The 27046-nt window shown below is 46.0% G+C and overlaps 2 protein-coding genes across 2 annotated transcripts in view; one reads left to right on the top strand and one right to left on the bottom strand.

Annotated features, from left to right (window-relative positions):
• Nucleotides 1-645: 645 nt before the first annotated feature.
• LOC122934839 lies at nt 646-5675 on the bottom strand. The gene is made up of 2 exons (XM_044290536.1): nt 5562-5675; nt 646-3002 (listed from the first exon to the last, which is right to left on the bottom strand). Exon 2 carries the CDS (start codon nt 2989-2991, stop codon nt 2269-2271), a length of 723 nt encoding a protein of 240 aa, XP_044146471.1. The 5' UTR covers nt 2992-3002; nt 5562-5675; the 3' UTR covers nt 646-2268.
• A 246-nt stretch (nt 5676-5921) lies between these two features.
• The window catches only part of TMEM120B (transmembrane protein 120B), a 62415-nt gene continuing 41290 nt past the window's right edge, over nt 5922-27046 (top strand). Inside the window, exon 1 of the mRNA XM_044290535.1 lies at nt 5922-6123. Coding sequence (XP_044146470.1) covers nt 6061-6123 — 63 coding nt within the window. The 5' untranslated portion in view covers nt 5922-6060. The remainder of the gene's footprint in view (nt 6124-27046) is intronic.

Here is a 27046-nt window from a genome sequence, read left to right as displayed (position 1 = left end):
TTCACGTGTTGAGCGTTTTACAGCGCGTTTGAACGCGCTGTAAAACGCTCAGGTGTGAACTTAGGGTTAGGCTTCCTTCACCCTGTTTTCAGGCTACGTTCAGAAGGCCGTGGTTTATACGTTGGAAGCGGTGGACCTGCTGGCCCTTTGAATGGAGCCAAGCCGTGGCTTTAAACCACTCACAGAGCAAATCGCAGTGTTGCCTCCCTTTGGAAAAAAATGGAAGGTGGACACCATGCATCCAACTGCCGGAATTTCTGTGTGGAGTGCCCACTAAAATTCTGGCGCCATAATCCACAGTGCGAACGAATTGTCAGGGCTCTTTCATATGAGCGAATTTTCCGTCCTGATGTGATGTATGTAGTGAACACATGACATGCCGACTGAATCCTGACCCCTGAACACAGAGATGATGCGTGCAAAACCACTCGTGCACAAAGACCCATTGAAATGAAGGGGTCAGGATTCAGTCCGCATGTCATGTGTTCACTACATACATCACATCAGGACGGAAAATTCGCTCATATGAAAGAGCCCTAACAATAAAATAAATAAATAAATAAATAAAAAAATCGCAGCATATTGTGCATTTTTCAAGTGAATGGGGCTTGTGGGAAAAACGTAAGGCAACCGGACGCAATGCATTTTTCACTGATGGTTGCTAGATGTTGAGTGCTATTATTCAGGAGTGTGCAATCCGGATACAATCCAGATGGGAAAAACGCACACATTGAATGTAATGCAAGTCAGTGGACATGTGTGCAAAACCCTCCGTTTTTCCCTGAACAGACCCTGACACAATCCCTATCACTCACGTGAAAGAAGCCTTAGTAGGGTTTTTTGGATGAAAAAAAAAAAAAGCCCCAGAATATATTTAGTAACATTTTCTTTTTATACAGAAATTTTTGTTGTGTTTCTTTCTGCCTGTTTTTACCCTATAGAGAAGCCAATGGGAAAAATACCTCAAAAAAGAAACCAAAACCTACTCAGAGCATACTGCGTTTTAAAAAGTTACACTCAAACAGAGGGGGAAAAAAACAAAAACACACACACTGTAAGAGGTAAAACCTGAAAAAAGAAAAGCTTAAAAACCCATTTCCTCCCGAAAAACATGGTGTGAAAGGAATAAAAAGAAAATCTTAAAACAAAAACAAAACATTTTCTGAATAAAGTGTTGCAGGCCGGAAACCCATCACAGTCAATGGGGTCCACCTAGTGCAGTTTATGTCTGTTGTGATGGCACCAGTGCTTCTGATACTTTCATTGTTCTGCTCCTATAACGGAGCAGAAGATACGGTAAAGGATTAGTGCCAATGTGAATTAGGGCTCATGCACACGGCAGTTGATCGACTGTCCCGTGCATTGGGGACTGCAATTTGCGATCCCGAATGCACAGGCAACATCCGTGCAGATTCTGCAGATGGATCCAGACCCATTCAACTTGAATGGGTCCGGGGTCCGTCTGCACCGCAAAAGAGTAGTGCATGCACTACTTTTTAGCGTTACAGAGGGACGGACAGAAACTACGGAGTGCTTCTCTGGGGTTCCTCTCCTCCGTTCTGCACTGACTTTCTGGATTGCGGACCCATTCGCGTGAATGGGTCCACATCCATGATGCAGGGTGCACATGGCCGGTGCCCGTGTATCGCGGACCGCAATACAGGCACGGTCGGCCAATGGACGTGTGCATGAGCCCTTAGCCTTGACACTTCACAAGCAAGGGTTAAAAAAATTAAATGTACATCTATTATTTGGTGTAACTGACGTATAGAATGTCTACAAAACCTCAGCTTAAGGCCTCATGCACACGACCATTGTTTCATTCCGTGTCCGTTGTTCCGTTTTTCGTGATTTTCTGCGGACCCATTGGCTAATGCACCGTTTGTCATCCACGTCCGTGACCCGTGGTTCCAGTCCATCCAAAAAAATATAACCTGTCCTATTTTTTTAACGGAAAACAGTTCGCGGACGCATTCAAGTCAATGGGACCGTGAAAAAACACGGAGGTACACAAGATTGTCATCCGCGTCCGTTTTTTCCCTATTTGCATGGAAAACTTGACTTAGACTATTTTTTACTTTCCTTCATGTCTGGTGATCCTCCAAAAATAAAGGAAGACACACGGAAACGGACCACGGAACCCCATTTTGCGGAACGGAACACAACAACGGTCGTGTGCATGAGGCTGGTCGTGTGCATGAGGCCTATAGAACCGCAAGGAAGCCATAAGAGACCACAGCAATGTTCTTGAGTGGTAGCGAGAGTCTCTCAAGATAGGTTGCCAGGGGCAGGAAGAAAACAGTTCAGGGCCACAACTGGGTTCTGGAGGCTGAGGTATGGTGGACCACAGGGGTCAAAAACAGTGTTGCCTGTCAAAAAATCATTGTCCAGTAAGTAAATGATGGAATTTTTAAAGGTGAACTCCGTCTGAGTTTGAGCATCCCGATATGATTCGGTCTTTCCGATTTGGTTGGCGATACCGCAGTTTCCTATGGTACTTTCAGCGGATAATGGAAAATTGTCCAGAACTTCTACTTTGATGGATTCTACTGACTGAGGAGTTATGTCGGAAGACGGATTCTGTGATGGCACCCCGCACAGCGGACTGTTCTCTTCGGGGGTCTTGTTTTCTCTCTTCCTTTTGAAAGCTTTTCTTAGGGATAAATCTTCATTCATCTTTTCTGAAGAAGGCGCTAGGCCGTGAAAAATGGTGGGCAAAGCGTTTGGACGTAGAGTTCGGCCATCAGCATTTATGATAAAGCTGTCGTCGGAGAAGTGCAGGGAGCACAGGCGATACTTGTTGTATTTCTTCCTCTTGTTATCCAGGATCTGGTTGGCGATGGCGTCAATGTCGTGGAAGTGTTGCCCCAGCTGTAGAAGCCATTCTTTTATTCTCTGCAATGAGTTTGGGAAGCAGTGGAGTTTGATTTCATAGCCGTTACAATGCCGTCCTGGGACAAACGTGCAGCCGTTAATCGAACAAACCGGCATGTCTGCACTGCCTGAAAAAGAGAGGACATGTTGAAATGGAAGGAATCACTGCGTGCTCCCCGCCACAGGAAACTGCTCAAGGTCCTGGGTAATTGCCTGTATAACATGCGCTTTACATGGGACTATGCAATTCTCCAGGCCTTGAGGCTACATGTTCACATGGCAAAAAAATCTGCAGCTGAAAACTGATTTATTTATTTTGTGCCATAAACACCGCCATATACACTTCAGGTACCCCTCCAACTCATCAATGCGTTTTACCCCTTTGCCCTCGACTTCCATGGAAAAGCCAGCCTCAAAAATGCTTCCACATTCTGCCACCTCAAAGCGGTTTGTAAAACAGCTGTGTACAAGTACATGCCCATGGGCACAAGGGCAGGCATTTCCCATTAGGATCAGTGGGAAGTTTGGCAGCGTTTTACACAGCATTTTTTTTGGCTGTGTGAACATGGCCTAAGGGTAGAGCTACACGTGGCAGAAAAGCTGCAGATTTCTGTATGGAAAGTAAACAGCATTTTGACAGTAGCAGCAAAGCGGGTGACATTTTAAAGAGATATTTCCATGTCAGACATTGGTGGCATATCACTAGGATATGCCACCTGTGTTAGATAGGAGCGAGTCCCAGAACTGGGCCCCTAAAGTGAAGGGGGGCACACCACCATGTGCCGCTACCTTCCATTCACATCCGGAAATCGCTGAGCTCGGCTAATTTCAGAACTATCATAGTGGTGACTGATCCACTGTAGGTGTACCACAGCCACAAAAACCCCTTTAGAAATGGGCAGTTTTTTCCCCCAGCAGCATCGCGGTCAGTATCACAGCAGGTCTCCTGCCGAATCGCCAGGCTACAGATTTATATCGCAGGCTTGTTCCGCAGCAGGTGACTTCGCTGCTACTGTGAGCGCTGTGCATTTTCTGCAAGCATTTCTGCTGTGGAGCATCTACAGCATTCATACCCCACCCCCCCCCCCCGTATGGCCATACCATAGAAGATGCCATCTAAACAGCCTCTGCTGCCAGCAGACAATGTTTCTGTATGGGGACGAGCGGTGTCATTAGTGATGGAGGTGATCACTGCATGTCTTCTCCACTGACGAGCAGGCGCTTTCCAGGAAGAAACCCTTCCCTCCTGACAATCATCTGCTCAATTGAGCAGTGTTACTCAGTCAGTATTTGATCAGCGATTTCCATCAGTGACTGAGCCAAAACCAGGAACAGAGGGTACACAGAACAGATACTTCCATTACACCTTATTGTGTTTTGGCTCACAATCACTGACGTGTGAATAACGCCTGGTGCTGTGGATGTCCACCCCTTACAATGTAGATGGTGAAATCTGCAGCAAAATCCACAAGTAACGTGAGTATTCTACTGTGGATTTCTCCCAACAAAACGTGTGGACACACTCAAAGGGTCAATTCACACGACTGTGTCCGTTTTTGCCCTGTGATACAAGGTGGCCCACGGAAAAGTAGCCCACCTCCAGCGAAAGCATGACATGATGAATGAGCAAGTGGATTGCTTTTTTATTTTATTTTTATTACCCACAAGTCACAAATGATGCTGAACGTGGGCATGTTGGATTATGTTGGCTGATACTGTGGATCATGAGAGAACACAGTGTGCCATCCGCATCTTTTGCGCCCCTGTAGAAATGAATGGGTCCACATCCGATCCACAAAATTGGATGACGGATGCATAAGGAAAAATATGGTTGTGTGAATGGGCCCCAAGTCTCTTGATCAGGCGGTGGATTGGCCATAGACCTTACAGGGAAATTTCCCAGTGGGCCGCCCAAGCTCTCCTGATGGCTACAAGCCAGGTAAATAATGATCTGAAGCATAATGGCCACAGGTGCCCTCCTGACCTCGGCTGGATTGCAGTCTTCAGTTGGATAATGTGGTGAGGGCGGCAGTATACTGTGCTGCACTGCGGTATACTGTGCTGCACTGCGGTATAGCAGGCCCCTCCTACTTCTGTTGTCCTGTCTTCTGTCAATTTGGACTTGCATACAGCATGGGGCCACTTTTAGGTTTTTTCCAGTTCCCAATCCGCCCCTGCTATTAACGCTGGCGCTGGAATTTTGGCACAGATACCATTTTCAATGGGAGGACTCTGCTGATTTTACCTTTGCAAAAACCTTAGAAGGTTTCCCAGGATTTTAGGACACGTTATCAATGTCTTATCAGTGGGGAGAGGCCTAACGCCCAGCAAGTGGACAGGACTGAGCTGCAGTACCAGGCACCGCCACTACCAAGTGGATGGTGCTGTAACTAGTAAACAATGCAGAGGCGGTGCTGGTCCTGAGGATATTGCGGGGTAAGTGACTCCTGCCCTGTGAAATTACTTATTACCCTTGATTGTAAGCTCATGAGCCACGGAAACCAGAACCACTCGCCCCACACAAAATTCTCATCTCTATGCTACAACTGCTCGCTGACGAGGGCCCACAGATAGATGCCCAGGGGCCACAGCTCATCCTCGAGGGTTGGCAATGGCATGACACAACTTTGCCTAGGCGGAAGATAAATAGTAAAGATGCCCGCTGCCCTCGGGTTTCCAACACTCACCCGGAGGCCGAGCTGGCCTAGAACTTCTGCTTCCCCTGCAGGGGGCCGCTGCCTGCAGTTCAGCGCCCGCAGCAGTGTGCACAGAACGGGATCTCGCGAGAAGTTGTAAGTGTAACAAAGTAACGCCGCCGGCAGTGCTCTGATGCTGATAGGCCAGTGACAGAACGGATCATGTCCCCGCCCCTTTTCCGCGGCGCGCAGAAGAGACCGCCCACTTGTTAATTTATTAATCTATTGGAATATCAGTCACGTGTGTTGTTATGAAGCTGAACATCACTGACTCGTATATAATGTCCGGCTATAGGTGCCAGGATGACGGTGCAGTCCACGCCATCCCTCAGGCGGCAATGGAACCCTGCACTCCCTGTGAGTAGCCGGCGTGTCCAGTGCGCATGTGCAGGCTCCGCCTCCCAGTCTGGGCTGTCGCAGCGAGCTAGTGGAGAGGAGACGTCAGGTGCGAGCGTGGCTGAGGAGGCCGGGGCGCTGCTCGTCTCCAAACATGTCCTTGCACAAGTGCCAGGAGGAATGGGAAGAGCTGGAGAAGGAATTCAAGCAGCTGCAGGTGAGAGGCGCAGGCGGCTGCGGGGGGCTTTGTCCTGGTGGGGTCTGCCCAGCACTGGATGACTGGCTCAGCAGGAGGCACAGGATCCCACTGCTGGATTACTCTGGCCATAGGTAATGATTACCAGTCACAATGCAGACTAGATCACAAATCGTGCTTTACGGCTCCATTGCTTCTTCAGTGTGATGTTACTATTGTCCTAGACATGTCCTCGCACAATCTACTCCTGGATGGGACTAGCCTCCCACTTATATATCAGGGATCGCATTATGTCGGCAGTGTGCAGCTCATGAAGACGTGTATACAAGGTGCACACATATGATGCTTTCATGGGTAAAAAGGGGGGATTTATCAGCGCTGCAGAAAGGGGGATTATTGGCTTTCAGGCCAAGGATGGCGGTGTTTCTGAAACTGCAGTTTGTGAACGGTTCACGTGCTGCTGTGGTGAGTGTGTATTGTGAGCGGACAAATGACACCATTGTGAATAAGGGAGGCGAACGTCGGCTATGAAGAGGGGCAAAATACAGAGGAGCGGCTCGCCACCAAAATGAACCAGGGGCAAACTGTACTGCGCATGGGGCTCTGAAGCAGACGGATGGTCACTGCACCTCTGCTAACAAAGTTGCATCGGCAGAAAAGGATTCCATTTTCATGGCAGTATCAGAATTGGAGCTCCGCTGATCAGCAAAGGGTTGCCTAATCCGATGAGTAACGTTTTCTGCTTCATCAGAGGAATGGACATTGGAGTGTTGGGCGAGAAATATCTGAGGACAAACACCCTGCAAACATTGCTGGAAGAACACAAGCCGGTGGTGAGAGCTTTATGCTTTGGCGAATGTTTGGGTATCAATCCTTGCTTGCAGATCAGACACCCATACATGCTGATTGGTTTTTCATTGGATCTTTCAGCAAGACAATGAAACGCCTCAAATGGCTAGAAATGTCCGGCATTGGTTGGAAGAGCATGGCCAAGACTTCCAAGGACTACCCTGGCCCCCTATTTCCCCAGACTTGAACCCAATTGAGCATCTGTAGGACCACGATCATTGCGTTTGCTCCATGTATCCTCCTCCATGCACCCTCCAGCAGCTCTAGGATACACTGCAGTCAGCATGGCTCCAGATACAGATGACAACCTACCTGTACCATACTGAGTCACTCTCAACCCATCTAGCTGCTGTCAGTGCTGCACATGGCAGTTACTCTGGATATTACACTGGACAAAAAATATAAACGCAACACTTTCAGTTTTGCTCCCATTTTGCATGAGCTGAACTCAAAGATCTGAAACATTTTCTACATGCACAAGGACCCATTACTCAAATATTGTTCACAAATCTGTGTTAGTGAGCACTTTGCCAAGATAATCCATGCCACCTCACAGGTGTGGCATATCAAGGTGCTGATTAGACAGCATGCATATTGCACAGGTGTGCCTTAGACTGCCCACAATAAAAGGCCACTCTGAAATGTGCACAGTTTGATCACATAGCACAATGCTACAGATGTTGCAACGTTTTGAGAGAGTGAGCAATTGGCACGCTGACTGCAGGAATGTCTACCAGAGCTGTTGCCTGTGCAATAAATGTTCATTTCTCTACCATAAGCCGTCTCCAAAGGCGTTTCAGAGAATTTGGCAGTACATCTAACCGGCCTCACAACTGCAGACCACGTGTAACCACACCAGCCCAGGACCTCCACATCCAGCATGATAGTCTGAGACCAGCCACCCGGACAGCTGCAGCAATCGGTTTGCATAACCAAAGAATTTCTGCACAAACTGTCAGAAACCGTCTCAGGAAAGCTCATCGGGGTCTGGACCTGACTGCAGGTCGTCGTCATAACCTGTCTGTTCAGGGCAGATGGCAGACAGTGTGTGTGGGTGAGTGGTTTGCTGACGTCTATGTTGTGGATCGAGAGGCCCATGGTGGGATTATGGTATGGGCAGGTGTATGTTATGGACAACGAACACAGGTGCATTGTATTGATGGCATTTTGAATGCACAGAGATGCCGTGACGAGATCCTGAGGCCCATTGTTGTGCCATTCATCCACGACCATCACCTCATGTTGCAGCATGATAATGCACGGCCCCATATTGCAAGGATCTGTACACAATTCCTGGAAGCTGAAAACATCCCAGTTCTTGCATGGCAGCATACTCACCGGACATGTCACCCATTGAGCATGTTTGGGATGCTCTGGATCGGCGTATACGACAGTGTGTTCCAGTTCCTGCCAATATTCTGCAACTTCTCACAGCTATTGAAGATGAGTGGACCAACATTCCACAATCAACAACCTGATCAACTCTATGCGATGGAGATGTGTTACACTGCGTGAGGCAAATGGTGGCCACACCAGATAATGACTGGTTTTCTAACCCCCACCTATGCAATATTCATGCTGTCTAATCAGCACCTTGATATGCCACACCTGTGAGGTGGGATGGATCATCTCGGCAAAGGAGAAGTGCTCACTAACACAGATTTAGAACAATATTTGAGTAATATGTGTGTGTGTGTGGGGTGTGTGTTTTTTTTTTTTTTTTTGTAGAAAATGTTTCAGATATTTGAGTTCAGCTCATGGAAAATGGAAGTAAAACCGAAAGTGTTGCGTTTATATTTTTGTTCAGTGTAGATGGTGGTCATAATAATGTGACTTGACTGTGTATTCTCCAATGAAAATAATTGGAACATTGCTTCATCATAAAATGTCAGTAGCTTACACATCGTAGTCCGCCTATGCAGCGTGAAGGCGGACTTATTCACCATTAACAAGGGTTGACCTGCAATAAACGGATTACTTACTGGGACCCCCAATGATCATAATGGTGATCCCATGTCCCCTATTTGGATGGAGCTGTTGTCAGCAGGCACACTGGCGCTCTGTTCAGTTTCTGTGGATTGAATGGATCAGTATTGCACATGTGTGACCACTGCTACTTTCCATTCAGAGACAGGTGACCAAGTTCTTGTTCCATTCTGAGACTCCTCCGTTCTCCCAAGCACTCAAACCCCCGGAGATACATTTCTTCATTTACTGCAAGGCCTGAACAGCCCCTTCTAGGCTGGTTGGTAATTAGTAAGGTTCTGTTCACTCTAGGGGTGGGCGATATGGCCTCAAATATATATTGTGATATATTTTCTTCTGTATGTATACAAATTACAAAACTGCCATCAGACATGTCCCCCAGAGCCAGTGTTATCAGCCCCAAGCCTTGTGTGTCATCTTCTATATGTCCTCCAGTGCCATCAGCCCCAAGCCCCATGGCCATCCTTTGCAAATAGATCACTCCAGCCCCCCCCTAGAAGAATTGCTATACTTACCTTTCCTGCAGGGTGCTCGGCGAGTCGTGGCCCTGGCCACTCCACTACAGTGTGGAGTCGGGAGCCACGGAGCGGTGAGAAGCTTCATCAATTCACTACCACTCTGTGGTAACATCGCGGTCCAGCGATATGGACAAAATCTGTATCGTTGCACAGATTCAGATCGTCTATATCGCCCACCCCTAGTTCACACTAGAGTCTTCACTTCCATTCATAATGGAGCCATGACTAGAATGGATGGACCCCATTTTTTATTTTTCTCCAAACAAATCCTGATGGATCCCTTACATGTGAATTTGCAGGGAATCTCATCCTTTGGCGCCTTTCGGATGAGTGAGTTCCACGCATCGGACTTGCAGCGTGAGTATGCGGCAGCTCTCGTCCTGACCTCCCAGCACTGACTGGGCACATATCATTATATTGATTTATGATGATGCTGTGTAACACTTAGGCCCTTTTCACACGGGTGAGTTTTCCATGCGGGTGCAATGTGTGAGGTGAACGCATTGCACCCGCACTGAATCCGGACCCGTTAATTTAAATGGGGCTCTTCACATGAGCGGTGATTTAAACTAATCACTTGTGTGTTGCGTGAAAATTGCAGCATGCTCTATATTGTGCTTTTTTTGTTCATGCAACGCAGGCCTCATAGAAGTGTGGATGCGGTGCGATTTTATAATATTTTTATTTATTTTTTTTCCCCCCCACACACAGTTGCTAGGAGACAATCGGGATGGGGACCCGATCATTATTATTTTCCCTTTATAACATGGTTATAAGGGAAAATAGCATTCTTAATACAGAATGCATAGTACAATAGCGCTGGAGGGGTTAACAAAAATAATTTAACTCTTCTTAATCCACTTGTTCGCGCAGCCGGCATTTCTTCTGTCTTCATCTTTGCTGTGCACGGGAACAGGACCTGTGGTGACGTCACTGTGGTCATCACATGATCCATCACCATGGTAAAAGATCATGTGATGACGGGAGTGACGTCACCACAGGTCCTGTCCCTGCACACAGCAAAGATGAAGACAGAAGAGAAGCCGGGCTGTGCGAACAAGTGGATTAAGGGGAGTTAAATTTATATTTTTTTTTTTTTTACCCCTCCAGCCCTAATGTATTAAGAATGCTATTTTCCCTTATAAAATGGCTAATAATTTGAGTACCAAACATGCCGATTTTTCTCACGCGCGTGCAAAACTCATTACAATGTTTTGCACTCACGCAGAAAAATCGTGCACTTTCCCGCAACGCACCCACCTCTTATCCGGGCCAAAAAACATGACGCCCGTGTGAAAGAGGCCTTACAGTTCTGGCATGTATTGCATAATACTGGTTATAAAAAAATCTTTACGTCAAATCTTTACAAAATTTTTACATCACAGAAACCTGACATTTTAACAGGTGTGTAGACTTCTTATATACATTGTATATGTGAAAGAAGAAACACCGCAGCAAGTCCTTTATTCACCCACACAACGTTTCAGTACTCTTTCTGGGACCGTTCTCAAGCAATGCATACATTGATTTGGTGCATATTTATAGAGTGTCAATACAATCAATAGTGGTTTACAAAATGTTATTATAAGGCATGTTTAAAAAAAAAAAAATCATAGTATATTTAATCTTGCATTTTGTACCAAAATAAAGTGCATAGTGCTCTAGTCTAAAAAGTATTCTTTATAAATACATATAAAAAGAAACATAGTGTATAATCATCAGGTGTAGAGGGTGGTGACTGATGGGAACCTCAGATTGCTCACCTGTAAAGGATAATCAGTCGGCATAATTGTTCAGCGTCTAAAATGTGGCACTGTGCGTCATGGTCACCTGACATGTCGCATGATGGGAATGAGTATCACAAGATCATATAAGATTCTAATGCGCCAGTATGTGCGTCACTGTCCTGTGATAAATCACATGATCTATGTAAACATAGAAGCGTGCCGTATCCTAGTAACCCGAGGTTAGGAAGTCTAGTAATATAGTTTTATCGGAGGGGCATGCAGAGAGGGCGGGAGGAGTTGTGATCAAGCGCGTCTATCCCGATCTCAAATCGGGAGGCACATGTGTCGGATAGCTTTCTGCTACCCCGCACCTATATAGGCCAACCAATCTAATCTGCCTCCCACCGACAGTGATAAATAAAGTGTCTTAATTACGGACACGTTATATGAACACACTGTAGGGTACAGGATCCTTCACCACATGTATAACAATGTGGGAACCAACTGCCAAATTTATAAAGGGAGTCAAAATACATCATTCCTGTCGTGCTTCAATATCAGACATTTCAATCGGGCACCAAAATAAAAATATAAGCAGTCAAAAAAAGAGAAACCTCCATTGCTCAATTCTGCCGCCTGTGTTACTCTCTCTAGATCAGGGGTGTCAAACTCAAATTCATCGGGGGCCACATGAGCAGTTTGGTCACCCTCAAAGGGCCGGTTGTATCTGTAGGACTGTGTCCACTCTTTATTATCATAAATTATTGTCACTGCATTCAATTATTACTGTTTTTTGTAATAACTAGCTCTGAAAGCTTGACCTGCAAGCGCTGACAGGGGTCACATAGCATTATACTGATTTATGATGCTATGTAACCCTTACAGTTCTGGAATGTGTTGGATAACACTGACATAATGCTGTCAGTGTTATCCAACACATTCCAGAACTGTAAGGGTTACCGTATTTTCCCATATCATCACCATGACGGCCACAAGGAGATTGACCCATGACCTCTGTGGGGGCAGGAAACAGAGGAGGTTAAATTGCCCCCTCCCACCACCGCACCTCAGTGTTCCTGTCCCCACTGTGGCCAGGGTCAGAGAAGAGTCTCCCTGCGGCGGCAGGGAGATGAAGATAGGATTTTGTTTTATTATTTTTTCGTTGTCTCCAGGGGCCTCCTGGTTACCTGAGGCTCGTCGGAGCTCCCCCAGTCCGCCGGCGGCCGCGTGCTCATGCTGGGCTGGGGGGTATCGGGAGGACTCGCTCCGGCTGGTCTGGAGCCTGCTCCCGGGCCGCAATCCTCCTCCTCCTCCTCCTCCCCTGTGGGTCGGGCTGGTAGCGGCCGGCGTGTGCGCACGCTGACGTCGGTGACGTCACTTCCGGGTTCGGCCGCAACCTGGAAGTAAAGCGCAGGAGCAGAGCAGTTTGAATAAAAGGCGGGAGCTGCCATAGGACGCTGATCTGAGGTCTGTGAGTACTGCAGCTGCATTTTACCTTACAGAATGTCAGGTCCTGAGGTACAAACTGTTATGGAGCTGGATGCTCCCCCTCTGCCTCCTGTAAGTATCCCTCTGGGGATCCGCTTGTCTTATGGCACGATATTCTTTTTTGCCAAAGCATTATTTTCTGATACCGCTATTTCCATATCTGTTTCAGGCTAAAGAGGCGCAAAAAAAGTTTAAGAAACCTCCTCGCTGCATCTCTTGTGCAAGGAAACTGCCTGACGAATATGGAAAGAAGCTTTGTAAAGCATGTATTTCTGATGTAATCCAGCAGGAACAGTCGTCCCTTATGGAAAATATCAGATCGGTGGTTCAGGAAGAAATTCGGGCCGCTAGAGTTGCTCCGTCTGATCCCCAGGACGAGCCTTCTCGCAAGCGTCCGCGTTCCAGGATTATTTCATCCGGATCCGAGGATGCAGGCGATAAAGCTTCTACTTCCACGCAGTGGGAGGATGATCCAGCTCTCTCTGAGGGGGAGATATACGAAAATAATAGGAAGTTCTATTTTTCCTCGGAGGAGATGAATGACTTGCTAAAGGCAGTCAGAGCAACAATGGGGATTGAAGAGACCCCTAGGTCCGTTTCTATTCAGGACGAAATCCCATGGTCTTCCCCATAAACGAACACATTAGACAAATGATTCTGGAGGAATGGTCAGAACCTGAGAAACGATTGGGGATTTCCAAAGAGTTTAAAAATCGATTATTATTCGACCCCTCTCAGTCTAAGCTGTTTGACGGGACCCCTAAAGTTGACGTGCAGGTGGCAAAGGTTAACAAAAAAACTGCCCTGCCGTTTGAGGATGCTGCCCAATTGAAGGACGCCATGGAGCGGAAGGCAGATGCCCTTTTAAGGAAAGCTTGGGAGGCCTCCATGTTTAACATCAAGACCAACATTGCGGCAACGTCGGTAGCCAGGTCTATGTACCTGTGGTTAGGGGAACTTGAGAACCACCTAAGCAGGAAGACCTCCAGGGAAGAAATCCTGCAGTCCATACCGCTACTCAAATCAGCTACAGGGTTCCTGGCAGATGCATCTGCTGAGTCTATCAGATTCTGTGCTAGGGAGGCAGGGCTGTCCAATGCGGCTCGTCGGACTTTGTGGATGAAGTCCTGGTCGGGCGATAGAATCTCTAAGCTAAAGTTGATATCCATCCCCTTTTCAGGAGAATATGTATTCAGGCCGGTCCTAGACGAGATACTTGAGAAGGCGGCCGACAAGAAAAAGGGATTCCCAGAGGAAAGGTCCTTTAGGAAGAACCAGTCCTTTCGGTCCTACGGCGGACAGAATAAGTCTGTTAGGGGGAAAGGCAAGTCAGGCCGCTGGTCTTATCCCAAAGGGGGTAGAGGAAAGGGCTTCCTTCTCAAGCCCCAATCCAAATCTGAGGACAAACAATGACGCCGTTGTAGGGGGGAGACTGAACGATTTCCTGGGTCCATGGTCATTAACATCAAGAAATCCCTGGGCCCTGGACATCATTCAGCAAGGTTACAGGATCGAGTTCACCTCTCTCCCCCCTGCAAGATTCGTCATCACGAGGTTGCCTACCAGACTCTCCAACCTAAATATCTTTCAAGGAGTCCAGGACTTGGTGAAGAAGGGTGCTGTAATCCCGGTCCCCGCATCTCAGAGGGGTCAAGGGTACTATTCAACCCTATTCTTAGTAAGGAAAAAGGAAGGAGACTTCCGGACCATCATAAACTTAAAACAACTGAACAAGTTTATTCTTTACAGGAAGTTCAAGATGGAGTCTCTCAAATCCTTAGTGCCGTTGATAAAGCTAGGGGCATTTATGTGCTCGATCGACCTGAAAGACGCCTATCTGCACGTCCCCATTCACCCAGATCACCAGAGGTTTCTAAGATTTGCTATCCTAGACCCTTCCAATCGGATTCGTCATTTCCAGTTTATAGCACTGCCCTTCGGGATTTCAGCCGCTCCAAGGCTCTTCATCAAACTTGTGGTAGAGATGATAGCCCCTCTCAGACAGGAGGGATTAAATATAGTGCCATATCTGGACTATTTCCTAGTCATAGCGGACTCAGAAGATCTCCTGCTGTCGGACCTGGAAGTATTTCTGTCCCACCTATCTCAACTAGGTTGGATAGTGAATGAACCCAAGTCAATGTTGGTTCCATCCCAGAAGGTGAGATTTCTGGGAGTTACTCTAGACTCCGTAACTCAGTCAACCTTTCTGCCACAGAGCAAAATCCAGTCCCTGATAAACAAGGTGAGGCACTTCCAACGTGGGAAAAAATGCTCAGTGAGGGAAGCAATCAGCCTAATCGGCCTCCTAACCTCCTGTATACCCTCGGTCGAGTGGGCACAGGCTCACTGCCGTGTGATTCAGACCTGGCTATTGTCCCACTGGAACAAGAAGAAGGGTTCTCTGGACTCCAAGCTCCCAATCCCAGGATTAGTAAAGAGGTCCCTCTCATGGTGGACGAAGGAGAGGAATCTGTCCTAGGGAGTCCCATGGATCAGATCACCGTCGATTACCGTCTTCACGGACGCCAGCCAATCCGGTTGGGGAGCAAAAATCGACAGAGCCTATTTCCAAGGAACGTGGAAGCGTCTGATATCTGCTCAGTCTTCAAATTTCAGGGAGCTGTATGCAGTAAGAGAAGCCCTTCTCGCCGCCAAGCATACGAAATCAGCACGTGAAAGTCCTATCGGACAACGTGACTGTGGTCTCCTACCTAAAACACCAAGGGGGTACTCGATCAAGGAGACTCCAGAGTATCTCAGAGGAGATCTTCTCCTTTGCAGAAAAGGAACTAAGGTCCATCTCAGCAATGCACCTGAAGGGATCCCTGAATCTAGAAGCGGACTTTTTGAGCAGACAGGTAGTAGATCATACAGAGTGGGCACCGAACCCAGAGGTCTTCAATATGCTAACCCAAAGATGGGGGCTTCCTACAATAGACCTGTTCGCATCAAGGAGAAATACGAAGGTGCAAACATTTTGCTCCCTAAATGCTGGGGACCATCCCTGGAGAGTAGACGCCTTCTCCCTAAAATGGTGCTGGGATCTAGGGTACGCATTCCCTCCATTGCCGCTCATCCCGAGGGTCATTCAGGAGGGGAGAACCACGGTAATATTGATCGCTCCGTTCTGGCCCAAGAGGAGTTGGTTCGCCCCTCTATTAAAGCTAGCAATAGACGAACCAGTGAGACTCCCACTCAGGGGGGACATCCTATACCAGGGTCCTTTGCTACATCCTCATCCGGAGTTCCTGAAGCTCACGGCTTGGATCCTGAGGTCTCCCTCTTAAGGTCTCAGGGCCTGTCAGACCAGGTTATAGCCACCCTGAGATGTTCTAGGAAAAAAGTCACTTCCGCGATATACCTGAAGATCTGGAAGAGATTCTGCTCATGGTCGGGCGAAGAAAATCCAAATTCTGTGGGGCCCAGTATCCAGAAAATTCTGGAATTTCTACAAAGGGGCCTGGACATGGGCCTTTCTCCATCCACCTTAAAGGTTCCGATTTCGGCATTGAGCGCCTTCTTTGATTCCGACCTGGCAGACCATAGATGGATCAAACGATTCATTAGAGCTGCACGTAGACTGAGACCCACGCTTAGGTCCCGCAGCCCAACCTGGGACTTAAATTTAGTTCTCAACAATCTTATGTGTTCCCCATTTGAGCCGTTGGAGGATTGTTCAATTAAGTTGCTTTCATTCAAGACTGCCCTTCTTATAGCAATTACCTCTGCCAAGAGACTGGGAGAGATTCAGGCTCTCTCCATTAGGGAACCATACCTTACCATCACTGAGGATAAGATTGTGCTTAAACTAGACCCAGGTTTCCTGCCAAAGGTGGCCTCAGACCACAACAGAGGCCAGGAGATCCTACTTCCATCCTTCTTTAACAATCCCAAGGATCAGGAGGAAGAGAAATTTCATTTCCTTGACGTTAGGCGTACAGTCATTAGATACTTGGAAGCCACTAGGGACTTCAGGAAGTCTGCTTGTCCAATTTGCTGGAAGGAATAAGGGATCCAGGGCCTCAAAATCCTCCATTGCAAGATGGATTAGGGACACTATTACCTTATGTTATAAGAACCAGAATCTGGATCCTCCTTCCAATATTAGAGCTCACTCTACCAGAGCTGTATCTACTACCTTTGCTGAAAGAGCAGGGGCCTCCCTGGATGATATATGCAGGGCCGCCTCCTGGTCTAGTATTCACACATTTGTGAAACATTACCGTTTGGACTTGTCTGGAACCTCTGGCCTCTCCTTTGGTCAGAAGGTTCTCCAGGCGGTTGCCCCCACCCATAAAAAATAATTTTATAACTCTCCTTGTGGCCGTCATGGTGATGATATGGGAAAACCGGAATTAGACTTACCGGTAATTCAGTTTCCATGAAATCACCATGACGGCCCATACATTCCCTCCCCTTCTTTTGTTGAAATTTTGTTTTTCACCGGTATTTTTCTGGTATGGTGTAATACTGGGAAATACTAGGACACTTCTGGCACTTGATATCTTTGGAACACTGAGGTGCGGTGGTGGGAGGGGGCAATTTAACCTCTTCTCTGTTTCCTGCCCCCACAGAGGTCATGGGTCAATCTCCTTGTGGCCGTCATGGTGATTTCATGGAAACTGAATTACCGGTAAGTCTAATTCCGGTTTTTCGCCCTATAAGACTCACCGGCCCATACGACGCACCTAGGTTTTTGAGCAGGAAAATAAGAAAAAAAAAATTTGGAACCAAAAGGTCTGCTTTTGGTGGGTTTTGAACTAATTGTGGTCTGTGGGTGGCACTGTTATGGGGGGTCTGTGGGTGGCACTGTTATGGGGGGTCTGTGGGTGGCACATATATAGCATCTTATGCTATGTGTCATCCACAGATCCCCTCCATAAGTGTCCCTGTAGTGAATGACCCTCAATACATGCTGGGGGCCGGCATCTGCTTTTATAATGACAGCGGGGCCCGTGCAGTGACTATTCTACTACACGGGCGCCGCTCACTGTATAATCGTATCTCTAATAGTTAATGGTTACCGTATGTATATAATCGCATAAGGAGCGCTGTGTATTACCGGTACTTACAACTACAAGCGCTCGCCGAGAGGAGGGAGGAGGCAGGCCGGGAGGACAGGTGCTGGCAGCGTGAGTCATATGTCATGCGCCCACGCCGCCTGCTTCATTCATAAAGTGGGCGGCGCAGGCGCGTGACGTATGACTCACACTGCCAGCGCCTGTCCTCCCGGCCTGCCTCCTGCCTCCTCTCGGCGAGCGCTTGTAGTTGTAAGTATCGGTAATACACAGCGCTCCTTATGCGATTATATACATACGGTAACCATTAACTATTAGAGATACGATTATACAGTGAGCGGGGCCCGTGTAGTAGAATAGTCACTGCACGGGCCCCGCTGTCATTATAAAAGCAGATGCCGGCCCCCAGACCCTCCTCCCTCACAGCTGATACACCCGATACAGGAGCCGGGAGGAGCGGGGGCCGCCTGCAGGAAGTGATAATAAAAGGTGAAGGCTGGTGGCCGGCGGCGGCTATGCGGGCCACATGACAAGGTCTGGCGGGCCAGATTTGGCCCGCGGGCCTTGTGTTTGACACCCGTGCTCTAGATAGTGAGACTGTCATATGTTTCTATTATGGGTGACCCTTCACAACGTGTTGAGACACAATTTTATTTTTGAATTTTCAAATGATCAGTGAGATCAATGGCTGTCTCTGGATTGACACGTGTGATAATTTGTTTAAAATAAAACATAACATTTATTATATTAAATAATTAAAATGCTTCACACTAGACTAACAATTAAAATGCTCAGCCTGCTATCTGTGTGGTGTATATTATTATTTTTTTTTTTTTTTTTTTTTTTTTTTTTTTTTTTTTTTTTGTAAATCACAGATGGTGGTTTTAGCGTCTTGGGGTACATATGGAGGTACTGCTAACTGTCTGATATTTTATGTATTTGGTCTGCTTGGCTGCTTTATATTTAGCGGCCCCTACAGGTGCTTGCTATTACCAGCTCTGTTTATTCCACAAAGCTGTGGCCCGTCACAGGAGCGAGAGCGCACCAACTTCTATCTATTGCTGACAGTTGCTCATACACTGTCCTAAATGTCCCCTATCTGACTGCTTTACTATTCGCTCCTTATCACTGATGCACTGCAGGCTGATGCTGTCTAAAATGCACGCTTTACAGGACTCTGCCCCCCGACATGTTTCACCAATTTAACTTGACGTCTTCAGGGGATCGGGCATTCTGCTACTGAGGTGGGCGTGACCGGAGCTTTTATGACCTTCCTTTTAATGATGTCATACTTTTGTATCCACTCTGGATACATTTCGTTACCCACATGTCACTGGAACCTATCAGGGATCGGCTTCTATATTCACATCTCCGCCTCTCTTCCGTCCAATTGACTCCTCCGTCCCTTTTTTTCTTTGCGCATGCGCTTACTACGGTGCCGCCGTCTGTTTGCAGGCTTTTCTGCGCATGCTTGGGGACTTAGACCCAGCGCTCACTTTGCTGGGCTGGACCAGGGATTATCGAACCCACTGTGCGCTTGTGTCCCTCTTCTTACTCCTTCTAAACTTGGGTACAGTACCCTGACTTAATTACCTACGAGGAGGATCCTAAATCCGCATTTTGCTTCAGGCGTCACTACTCCTCTTTAGCTGATCTGTAACTATGTACATGGATTTTATGTTTATATATATATATATATATATATATATATATATATATATATATATATATATATATATATACACAATATTATTTATAATTCTACCAGTGCTAGGATATCTGTAATATTCACTACTACTCCTATTGGTGGCAGTTATATAATTGCTCAATTTAATGAAAATTGGTTTTGATATTGTTATTGATCAGTAATAGTTATTATTTAGTTGTTGTTGCATGACCTGCTTTTTTTTATTTCCTATCCTGATTGGCCTGATTTCTCGCTAACTTGCATACCCTACTGGTTCTGGACTGTTCCTTAATTATTCATTTTTTCTTTCCCTTTCCTTTTCCTTTACTTTCTTTGCCTTCGTGTGTGTGTTTTTTATATTTTTAGAATATTTTTTTATTTTTGTTTTATATATATTTTTATATTTATATATTGTTTATATTTTCATATTTTTGTTTATTTTATTATGTATTTTATAATATTTTTTTATTTTCCGATTGGTTCTTTCTACAAGACGCCCCATCCGTCGGGGTGTCATATGTTCACCCACCGGAACAACCCTGTGATACATTTTTTTTTTTTTATTAAAGTACACTTAACCTTCTGCCGTCACACTAACGCCGAAAGGCGTCAATGCTGCGGCGCTGCCAGGTCACACTAACGCCGATTGGCGTCATCTCGCGTGAGCCGAGATTTCCTGTGAACGCGCGCACACAGGCGCGCGCGCTCACAGGAACGGAAGGTAAGCGAGTGGATCTCCAGCCTGCCAGCGGCGATCGCTCGCTGGCAGGCTGGAGATCCGAATTTTTTAACCCCTAACAGGTATATTAGACGCTGTTTTCATAACAGCGTCTAATATACCTCCTACCTGGTCCTCTGGTGGTCCCTTTTGTTAGGATCGACCACCAGAGGACTCAGGTAGGTCAGTACAGTCGCACCAAACACTACACTACACCCCCCCCCCCCCCCCGTCACTTATTAACCCCTTATAAACCCCTGATCACCCCATATAAACTCCCTGATCACCCCCCTGTCATTGATCACCGCCCTGTCATTGATCACCCCCCCTGTCAGGCTCCGTTCAGACGTCCGTATGATTTTTACGGATCCACGGATACATGGATCGGATCCGCAAAAAGCATACGGACGTCTGAATGGAGCCTTACAGGGGGGTGATCAATGACAGGCGGGTGATCACCCATATACACTCCCTGATCACCCCCCTGTCATTGATAACCCCCCTGTAAGGCTCCATTCAGACGTCCGCATGCGTTTTGTGGATCCGATCCATGGATCCGTAAAAAATCATGCGGATGTCTGAATGGAGCCTTACAGGGGGGGTGATCAGTGACAGGGGGGTGATTACCCTGATTACCCTGATCACCCCCTGTCATTGATAACCCCCCTGTAAGGCTCCATTCAGACGTCCGCATGCGTTTTGTGGATCCGATCCATGGATCCGTAAAAAATCATGCGGATGTCTGAATGGAGCCTTACAGGGGGGGTGATCAGTGACAGGGGGGTGATTACCCTGATCACCCCCTGTCATTGATAACCCCCCTGTAAGGCTCCATTCAGACGTCAGCATGCGTTTTGTGCATCCGATCCATGGATCCGTAAAAAATCATGCGGATGTCTGAATGGAGCCTTACAGGGGGGTGATCAATGACAGGGGGGTGATCAATGACAGGCGGGTGATCACCCATATACACTCCCTGATCACCCCCCCTGTAAGGCTCCATTCAGACATCCGCATGATTTTTTACGGATCCATGGATACATGGATCGGATCCACAAAACACATGCGGATGTCTGAATGGAGCCTTACAGGGGGGGTGATCAGTGACAGGGGGGTGATCACCCTGATTACCCTGATCACCCCCTGTCATTGATAACCCCCCTGTAAGGCTCCATTCAGACGTCCGCATGCGTTTTGTGGATCCGATCCATGTATCCATGGATCCGTAAAAAATCATGCGGATGTCTGAATGGAGCCTTACAGGGGGGGTGATCAGTGACAGGGGGGTGATCACCCTGATTACCCTGATCACCCCCTGTCATTGATAACCCCCCTGTAAGGCTCCATTCAGACGTCCGCATGCGTTCTGTGGATCCGATACATGTATCCATGGATCCGTAAAAAATCATGCGGATGTCTGAATGGAGCCTTACAGGGGGGGTGATCAGTGACAGGGGGGTGATCACCCTGATTACCCTGATCACCCCCTGTCATTGATAACCCCCCTGTAAGGCTCCATTCAGACGTCCGCATGCGTTCTGTGGATCCGATCCATGTATCCATGGATCCGTAAAAAATCATGCGGATGTCTGAATGGAGCCTTACAGGGGGGGTGATCAGTGACAGGGGGGTGATCACCCTGATTACCCTGATCACCCCCTGTCATTGATAACCCCCCTGTAAGGCTCCATTCAGACGTCCGCATGCGTTCTGTGGATCCGATCCATGTATCCATGGATCCGTAAAAAATCATGCGGATGTCTGAATGGAGCTTTACAGGGGGGGTGATCAGTGACAGGGGGGTGATCACCCTGATTACCCTGATCACCCCCTGTCATTGATAACCCCCCTGTAAGGCTCCATTCAGACGTCCGCATGCGTTCTGTGGATCCGATACATGTATCCATGGATCCGTAAAAAATCATGCGGATGTCTGAATGGAGCCTTACAGGGGGGGTGATCAGTGACAGGGGGGTGATCAGGGAGTCTATATGGGTGATCACCCCCCTGTCATTGATCACCCCCCTGTCATTGATCACCCCCCCCTGGTAAGGCTCCATTCAGACATTTTTTTTGGCACAAGTTAGCGGAAATTTTTGTTTGTTTTTGTTTTTTCTTACAAAGTCTCATATTCCACTAACTTGTGTCAAAAAATAAAATCTCACATGGACGCACCATACCCCTCACGGAATCCAAATGCGTAAACATTTTTAGACATTTATATTCCAGACTTCTTCTCACGCTTTAGGGCCCCTAAAAAGCCAGGGCAGTATAAATACCCCACATGTGACCCCATTTCGGAAAGAAGACACCCCAAGGTATTCCGTGAGGGGCATATTGAGTCCATGAAAGATTGAAATTTTTGTCCTAAGTTAGCGGAAAGTGAGACTTTGTGAGGAAAAAAACAAAAAAAAATCAATATCCGCTAACTTATGCAAAAAAAATAAAAATTCTAGGAACTCGCCAGGCCCCTCATTGAATACCTTGGGGTGTCTTCTTTCCAAAGTGGGGTCACATGTGGGGTATTTATACTGCCCTGGCTTTTTAGGGGCCCGAAAGTGTGAGAAGAAGTCTGGGATCCAAATGTCTAAAAATGCCCTCCTAAAAGGAATTTGGGCCCCTTTGCGCATCTAGGCTGCAAAAAAGTGTCACACATGTGGTATCGCCGTACTCAGGAGAAGTTGGGGAATGTGTTTTGGGGTGTCATTTTACATATACCCATGCTGGGTGAGAAAAATATCTTGGTCAAATGCCAACTTTGTATAAAAAAATGGGAAAAGTTGTCTTTTGCCAAGATATTTCTCTCACCCAGCATGGGTATATGTAAAATGACACCCCAAAACACATTCCCCAACTTCTCCTGAGTACGGCGATACCAGATGTGTGACACTTTTTTGCTGCCAAGGTGGGCAAAGGGGCACATATTGCAAAGTGCACCTTTCGGATTTCACCGGCCATTTTTTACAGATTTTGATTGCAAGGTACTTCTTACACATTTGGGCCCCTAAATTGCCAGGGCAGTATAACTACGCCACAAGTGACCCCATTTTGGAAAGAAGACACCCCAAGGTATTCCGTGAGGGGCACGGCGAGTTCCTAGAATTTTTTATTTTTTGTCACAAGTTAGCGGAAAATGATGATTTTTCTTTTTTTTTCTTTTTTCCTTACAAAGTCTCATATTCCACTAACTTGCGACAAAAAATAAAAAATTCTAGGAACTCGCCATGCCCCTCACGGAATACCTTGGGGTGTCTTCTTTCCAAAATGGGGTCACTTGTGGGGTAGTTATACTGCCCTGGCAATTTAGGGGCCCAAATGTGTGAGAAGTACCTTGCAATCAAAATGTGTAAAAAATGGCCTGCAAAATCTGAAAGGTGCACTTTGGAATATGTGCCCCTTTGCCCACCTTGGCTGCAAAAAAGTGTCACACATCTGGTATCGCCGTACTCAGGAGAAGTTGGGGAATGTGTTTTGGGGTGTCATTTTACATATACCCATGCTGGGTGAGAGAAATATCTTGGCAAAAGACAACTTTTCCCATTTTTTTATACAAAGTTGGCATTTGACCAAGATATTTCTCTCACCCAGCATGGGTATATGTAAAATGACACCCCAAAACACATTCCCCAACTTCTCCTGAGTACGGCGATACCAGATGTGTGACACTTTTTTGCAGCCAAGGTGGGCAAAGGGGCACATATTCCAAAGTGCACCTTTTGGATTTCACCGGTCATTTTTTACACATTTTGATTGCAAAGTTCTTCTCACACATTTGGGCCCCTAAATTGCCAGGGCAGTATAACTACCCCACAAGTGACCCCATTTTGGAAAGAAGACACCCCAAGGTATTCCGTGAGGGGCATGGCAAGTTTTTAGAATTTTTTATTTTTTGTCGCAAGTTAGTGGAATATGAGACTTTGTAAGAAAAAAAATAAAAATAAAAATCATCATCATTTTCCGCTAACTTGTGACAAAAAATAAAAAGTTCTATGAACTCACTATGCCCATCAGCGAATACCTTAGGGTGTCTACTTTCCGAAATGGGGTCATTTGTGGGGTTTTTCTACTGTTTGGGCATTGTAGAACCTCAGGAAACATGACAGGTGCTCAGAAAGTCAGAGCTGTTTCAAAAAGCGGAAATTCACATTTTTGTACCATAGTTTGCAAATGCTATAACTTTTACCCAAACCATTTTTTTTTTTTGCCCAAACATTTTTTTTTTATCAAAGACATGTAGAACAATAAATTTGGCGAAAAATGTATATATGGATGTCGTTTTTTTGCAAAATTTTACAGCTGAAAGTGAAAAATGTCATTTTTTTGCAAAAAAATCGTTAAATTTCGATTAATAACAAAAAAAGTAAAAATGTCAGCAGCAATGAAATACCACCAAATGAAAGCTCCATTAGTGAGAAGAAAAGGAGGTAAAATTCATTTGGGTGGTAAGTTGCATGACCGTGCAATAAACCGCTAAAGTTGTGGAGTGCCGATTTGTAAAAAAGGGCCTGGTCACTAGGGGGGTATAAACCTGTGGTCCTTAAGTGGTTAAAGGGAACCTGTCATGTGGATATTTGATTATAATCTAAATATATATTCATTAACTACTAAAAAAGTGCCTTAGATGTATTCACTTACTGGTGTGACAGATGGTTACCTCATAATATACACACAAAGATGCCGCATGCTAATGAGCTGATTCGAGTCCGGCGTGAGGTCGAGTCCAGCGTGTATTTAATTCAGAGCTATAGCCACTCCCCTGCCCACCTGCTGCTGATTCATATGGAAACAAACTGTCATTCAGCAGCAGGTGGGCGGAGATAGTCAGGAGCTCATGAATATTCATGACTCATCATTATGAGCTGGAGCTTTTCAATACAAGATGTTGGCAGATTGACTGGGTCAATTAAAGAAAGTGACCCAGCATTTTGCTAAGCGACTCAGTCACTTATTTATGTTGCCCTTAGTTAGGACACCATAAAACTGGTGACAGGTTCCCTTTAAAAAACAATCATAAGGACGCTGTAGGAGACAGAAGAGAGACAAGGTTCATAGAGGATCGATTAAACAAATAACCAGGGTCTGAAATACACATTGAGACCAAATGGTGGCAAACGTGTTGAGTTTAAATATCTTTTTATTTTTTATTCGGTTGCCCCCTGTTCGGAGAGGGGATACCTTATCAATAGTCATGAATTTGAGATCCCCTTCTATGATTTTCATCTGTAAAATGTTTAGACACCGGTAAATCTTGATGTTGTTTTCTAATTGAATAGCGGTGCTGATTGAATCTTGTTTTAAAATCACAAGTTGTCTCCCCAACATATAACAGACCACAAGGGCACCAGAGCACATAAATGACCTATGAGGAATCTCATGTTGGGTAGCGTTTGGCATATTAGGATGTATAAAGTGTGTACCCTTAATCATATATTTACAGTTTACACAATGTAAGCATGGATAACAGCCTAGTTTTTTAACAGTCAAAGTCTGTTGGGAATTCTTACTAGGGCCTACATCATTATTGACTAATCTGTCTTAGATTCCTAGCTCTCCTGTAGAAATGAAGTGGTTTAGAACTCTGACATCTGTATGGCTGCTGGCCAAAATAGACCAGTGTTTATGTATAAACTTGCTAATTAACGTACTTTTATCATTATGTCGCTATAAAAGGTATACGTTTGCTATCTCTAAAGATTTTTCTAATATTTTAGATCTACGGTATCTATCGATTAATTTATTATGTGAACGAAACATTTTTTTGAGGATAACCTCCAGCCTTAAAACATTAACAACAATGATACACTCATTTATCGAACGCTATCATCACTAGTGAATTGACTGAAGGGTAGGGATTGGATCATCTTATGGGGGTGTGCACTATCATACCTTACAACCGTGTTCTTGTCCGTTGGTTTAATGTATATACTGGTATGTAGTGTAGTCTCATGAAGAGATACACTTTTTTTACATCCAGAAAGTGTGTTTTATATCTGGAAATAGATCACTTGGGCTACTTTCACACTAGCGTTGTTTGAATCCGGCGTTCAATTCCATCACCGGAACTGCCCGCTGGATCAGTAAAAACGTGTAAAAAAAAAATAAAAAAATTGCTTTTGAATCCTGATCAGGATTTTGATCACAATGAAAAAATGCATTGGGAAAAAAAAAAAAAAAAAACGGGTCCGCCATTTATGGACTAACCCCCCCCCCCCCCCGCATTTTTCGGGTTTAACATGCAAAAGCCGGATCCGGTTTGACGAACACACGGCGCCAGAGGTAAAAATACAACATGCTACGGTTTTCCTGAAAAGCCTGATCAGTCAAAAAAGACTGAACTGAAGACATCCTGATGCATCCTGAACAGATTACTCTCTATTCAGAATACATTAGGATAAAACTGATCAGTTCTTTTCCGGATTTGAGCCCCCTAGGACGGAACTCGGCACCGGAAAAGAAAAACGCTAGTGTGAAAGTATGGAAGGACTGTGTGTGTGTGTGTGTGTGTGTGTGCATATGTGCCTCCCACTTGTTAAGGGGTCAAAATTAATGGGACATCATAATAATCATAAGTCAAACTTTCGCGTTTTAATACTTGGTTGCAAATCCTTTGCATTGAATTACAGCCTGAAGTCTGGAACGCATAGACATCACCAGACGCTGGGTTTCATCCCTGGTGATGCTCTGCCAGGCCTCTACTGCACCTGTCTTCAGTTCCTGCTTGTTCTTGGGGCATTTTCCCTTCAGTTTTGTCTTCAGCAAGTGAAATGCATGCTCAATCGGATTCAGGTCAGGTGATTGACTTGGCCATTGCAAAACATTCCACTTCTTTCCCTTTGAAAAAAAACTTTGGTTGCTTTTGCAGTATGCTTTGGGTCATTGTCCACCTGAACTGTGAAGTGCCGTCCAATGAGTTCTGAAACATTTGGCTGAATATGAGCAGATAATTATTG

This window comes from Bufo gargarizans, chromosome 1, assembly GCF_014858855.1.
Source record: "Bufo gargarizans isolate SCDJY-AF-19 chromosome 1, ASM1485885v1, whole genome shotgun sequence".
Lineage (NCBI taxonomy): Eukaryota > Metazoa > Chordata > Amphibia > Anura > Bufonidae > Bufo > Bufo gargarizans.
Note: the sequence above shows the minus strand (reverse complement) of the source record. Positions and strands in the feature narration are given on the sequence as shown.

What these genes read in the sequence shown, in the direction of transcription:
- LOC122934839 (XM_044290536.1), bottom strand. Translation starts at nt 2,991, where the DNA reads ATGCCGGTTTGTTCGATTAACGGCTGCACGTTTGTCCCAGGACGGCAT.